The 4,580-nt window shown below is 47.9% G+C and overlaps 1 protein-coding gene across 8 annotated transcripts in view; it reads right to left on the reverse strand.

Annotated features, from left to right (window-relative positions):
* PACS2 (phosphofurin acidic cluster sorting protein 2) overlaps window positions 1-4,580 on the reverse strand; it is a 68,764-nt gene that overhangs the window by 10,753 nt on the left and 53,431 nt on the right. For all 8 annotated transcript variants that reach the window (XR_663445.1, XM_009320609.1, XM_009320608.1 and 5 more), the window contains one exon: window positions 1,526-1,568. Coding sequence is in view for 7 of the 8 variants with exons in the window: in XM_009320609.1 (XP_009318884.1) it covers window positions 1,526-1,568 (43 nt within the window). In the remaining variant the exon portion in view is untranslated. The remainder of the gene's footprint in view (window positions 1-1,525; window positions 1,569-4,580) is intronic.

Here is a 4,580-nt window from a genome sequence, read left to right on the forward strand (position 1 = left end):
TCAAATCCAGGGAAACACATCGCTAATGTCAGGACAATGATCGTCTTAGAGCAACCGGACAAACACTCTAAGCCCCATTTGCTTGCACATAGCACTGAACTAAATCAGCCCTAAAGAAAAGCTTTGCAGAGCCTAGCAGCTATAGTGAGACAAGTCCAGGAGCTTCCAAGCCCTTCTGGGCTTTTCACGTTATTGGGAAAGGCGAAACAACTGTTTCATAACAATAGGTCTTCACCAGCAATCGCAGTTCGTGGGAGGGACAAGATCACAGCAAAGATCATCAGCAGGGAACAAATTGGGAAGACGTGTCTCTCTGCTTTTGCAGAAGACATCTTTCCTTCAACAAACAAAAGTAGATTGTCATCTCAGGATCACTGCAGAGAGAGACTCTCACTCCGAAGAGACACCAGAGTGAAAGCAGGGTCAGCCTGAGGGCAAGAGAGACTAAGCTCTTTAAATGCCTTGGGATTTCAGATTAGCTCTGACGCACTGACAGGGATACAAATGGGAACGAACACAAGTCAGCTTAACACAGAGAAGGCAGAACAAGACAGCCAGCATGCAAGAAAGAGAAGCTACAACAGAGCAGCAAAAACTGTGAAGAGGACATCCAGTAGCTGAAGAGCAGTCAGGGGATATCCTTTTGGCCGCAGGTCAATGACTTTATACCTAAAACTTAATGAATTGAAGAGCATGATCAAATAAGGGGAGGGAAACTAGAAAAGGCAAAGCACAGTGCGCAAAATACACTGACAGAAGCACAAACACACCCCTGCCTAAGTACTCTGCACTTGGCCACCCGAGCTGGGGACATTTAAAGATAAGGAGAGAAGGGACTACTATCCCAAATACATATTCACATAATAAAATGCATTAAATAGCTAGTGCCCCAGACTCAAACTTAACAGTGGTATAAATGATCTCCCTGGTGGGATGTACTCTCCACTTCCCAGGAGTGGACAGGATATTGAGAGGACTGGAGACTGTTCATGACAAGCACACAGAGGACTGACACTGGAATAGCAAATTTGGCCCAATCAATCACCCAGGGCAATGCTGGGCACAGCAACCCTGAGATCAGGTTTCCAGGAACATACCACCTTCCTCTGCACGTGGCCCAGCAGCAATTCTCCACCAACTAGGTGCTTTGGTCTGCAGCAAAGGTTGTGGATCTACAGACAGGCTGTGGATCAGAGCACTTCAGCGTCACACTTTCCTCTCTGTATTGAATGAACAAGGCAATAGCAAGGCTATGGTGCCTGCTTCACTGCCTGGCAGGCACGCAGCACAGAGCTGCCCAGAGCCAGCTGCCTGGAAAGTAAAATACACCCTGTAGTTTGTTGAGGGATCTTAGAGGTTTGCTTACGTACCAGGCAGTTGCATCCAACCATCAGATGCTCATGCTGACACTCTACCTTAGAGCACCGAGTGCTCCTGCTCTACCCCAGAAACCAGGTAAGTTTGGGTTAACACTTGTGGACATATTCCAGCCGGCTTGAGACAGCGTAACTAAGATAACACTCACCCCGACAAAGGGAATGAACTTCTGTGAAGATTCTTCATCAGGGCTAAAGGCAAAGAGAAAAGAGTTGTTAACAGCTTGCTTCCACACCGGGCACAATACTCACTTTATATTTGCATTCAAGCATGCAGCAGGGACGGACAGTATGCAAGCGCCAGTCGAATGTCTCCTCTCAAGGCCCCCTGCCAGCACGCTAAGAATCTGCATGGGTGGGGAAGAGCACGCAGCTTACGGCACATCTCTCGGGGAAAAGGTCTCTTCCTCCCTCCCTCACGCTTGACAGAGAAACATGCTTTAATGGCATGGCAGTCATTACAGACACACGACCTCCTACTGCAAGGAAATGGATCTGTGCCACAACGACATGGAGAACTGTGCATTACTTACTAGTCCCTGAAGCGCTCTGCACGCATGGCCTTCACGCGTCCCACCTTTGGAGTCATGTGCCATACCTTGCATATCCCAGCATCGCTAAAGCAGTTAGCCTGCCACGGGGTTACAAGCCGTGACACGTGGTTATTTGTATAGCACTAGCAAGTACGTACACACACACACTCACGCACACAGATACGTGTTCCCTGCCACTGGGAGCTTGAAGTCCCTTAGACAGGCACACTAGCGAGGTCGGGCACCAGAGCACACCGGGTAGATCAGGACACCAACTCGAGAACAGCAAACAGCTAAACCAAACTGAACAAAACACACACCATGTCCCAGAAACAGCTGAAGACAACACTACACGCATTTTGAAAGCAGGAAGGCATCAGCCCCTCCTGCTCTGGCCCTGCCCAGGATTCAGAAACCAGAGGGTGGAGAAGGGCCAGCAACGAAGGCCACAGTCAAACCTAGCAGGAATTAGGGAGAGACTCAGCAAAGACAAGAGGGGGAAGACCTGAGTGAGGAGGAAGGCAGGCTGGGAGGGCCTGCAGAGCCACTGCTCCCTTCAAGGGTGACAGAGATGAAGATGGACCCACAGGATGAGGAGAGGACTGCAAGAGCACATCCACATGTTGGGAGGAATTACAGTTCAGCAGTGGAAGTGACTGCAGGGCAAGACACACAACGTTTCTCAGTGGCCAAGCACAGGAAACAGGTAGGGAGCAGACAAACACCGAGATTTCTCATGTTTCTCTTTGTGCATCCCTCAGTGCTTGAAGCACTGCAACGTTCAGAGAAAAACCATCCAGCATTGCCTTCAGAATATTGCTGGGTGCAGCACAAATACTTCAGGAACGCAGGTATTTCTCTGCTGTTTCCATTTGGAAATGCGCCAAATGCACAAAGGTGGCCAACCGCTGTGTGATTAGCATGGGCTGGACAGTTTCCTCTAAGCCGTACGGAAAGAATGGCATAGAACTGCAGCGAACATGATTCAGCCAGAGCTCCCTCTTGGTCCAAAGCAGAGTGTGCTTTTGCAAATAGCTTCTCACTTTGGCTCAGCTCTGCTTACTCATCCCTAACGGCAAAGCCAGGGTCTTTGCTCCCTTCCTACCTCACCACCCCAGGCACTGCACCTTCATTCTTCCCCCAAAGCACATGACAAAACGACCGAGTCCCTGATTCTGTGTTGGAAGCCAGAAAGGTCACATTTTTCCAAACACGGCTGCAGACCCCCCAGCAAATGAATCTCCTACGAACATGACATTACTAGCTCCAGTTTTGGAAACAAGAAACCCACAGAGCTGTTGGGAGAAGCACAGAACAGAGGCTCAGCTTTCTTCTCATTTCTTCAGCTCCATGGGCTGAGAAGCAGGCAGAAGTGAGTCCCGCTGACCAAGTGAGGGAAGCACAATAGTCGTCTAGTCATCTCTCAGCTACTGGATGGCTTTGCTCCGAGCTCTCAAAAACAAACCATGCCCAGTTCCAGCAGAAAACTCATTCTTGTTCCCCGTGGGAGCTCAGACTCCCACTGAGGAGAGCTCAGAGGCAATTCTGAAATAAATAATTTGCTTCAGTCACCATTTATCACAGCTCACAATGATGCACAGACTGTTCCTGAAGCGATCCAGCTGGATTTCAGCTCGGCTAGTCTAGTCCTGTCACATGTCCTCTTGGGAACTCTGATCTTGCATACGTGCCTCTGAAAATGCAGCTTATCAAAACAGCTGCTCTTCATGTGGATGAAAGGAAAGATGAGATGATCGTACTTGTTCTCCACTTCCTCTTCCATGCTCTTTCCTGATTCTTGTCCTTCGGGATCCCAAAATATTAATCCAGAGTCCTTTCACCTTGGTAACGGTCTCTTCTATTGCTCCTACCACAGCCCTGCAACTAAAATATCCCCTGTCCCTGGAAAGGCAGCTCCCCCTTATTACCTAGGCTGCCCAGATTCCCAGACTGCAGAGGTTTTACCCCCATAGCAATGTCCAAGGTATTGGTTTTATCCATAGGTGTTCTGAAGGCCCTGGTATCTCAGCTATAATTTAAAGGCAGACCTGAGCCTGATTGTGATTTTTAACGGTGTTATTGATACTTCACCTCTGTAATTCTGGGGAAAAAAAACCCAATACAACAACAACAACAAAAAATTCTGGGGGAAAACAAAAAACAGACCTATGCAGAGAGACTAGAAAGAAAATCTTTATCAGGAGTGGGGAGTTGTCTAATTACTATTTTTGCTTGGGCAAAATCCATCCACCTGCAATCAGTCCTTCAAAGGTAAACTGTCCAGAAATGGACTTGCAGGCTCCCTCTCTACCCCAAGAAATTAATTCAGACTGAACAAAGACCTATAGCCAAATTTATGTTTTAGAACTCTTAGAAAGGAGAAGCAGCCACATCACCAGGAGTCACCCACCTGACAAAGCGAAGGAATAATCTCTCTCACTTCTGGGGCAAAGTACAAACTAAGCTGCAAAGCATTCAGATATTACAGTAAGAGGGACTGAATAATCACTTAGAGCACTTATGCCAGTTATTAGCCTTTTAGTAAGATTTCATTCAAAATTTAAGCAACACAAAACAGGTTCAAATGAAGCCAAACTCCTGTAATTTCCTAGCAGGAGGGTCTCAGGTACTACCTTCATTCCAGGCAAGTCCTGCAGGGGGGCAACAGGAA

This window comes from Pygoscelis adeliae, unplaced genomic scaffold (genome assembly GCF_000699105.1).
Source record: "Pygoscelis adeliae isolate BGI_AS28 unplaced genomic scaffold, ASM69910v1 Scaffold402, whole genome shotgun sequence".
Classification (NCBI taxonomy): Eukaryota; Metazoa; Chordata; class Aves; order Sphenisciformes; family Spheniscidae; genus Pygoscelis; species Pygoscelis adeliae.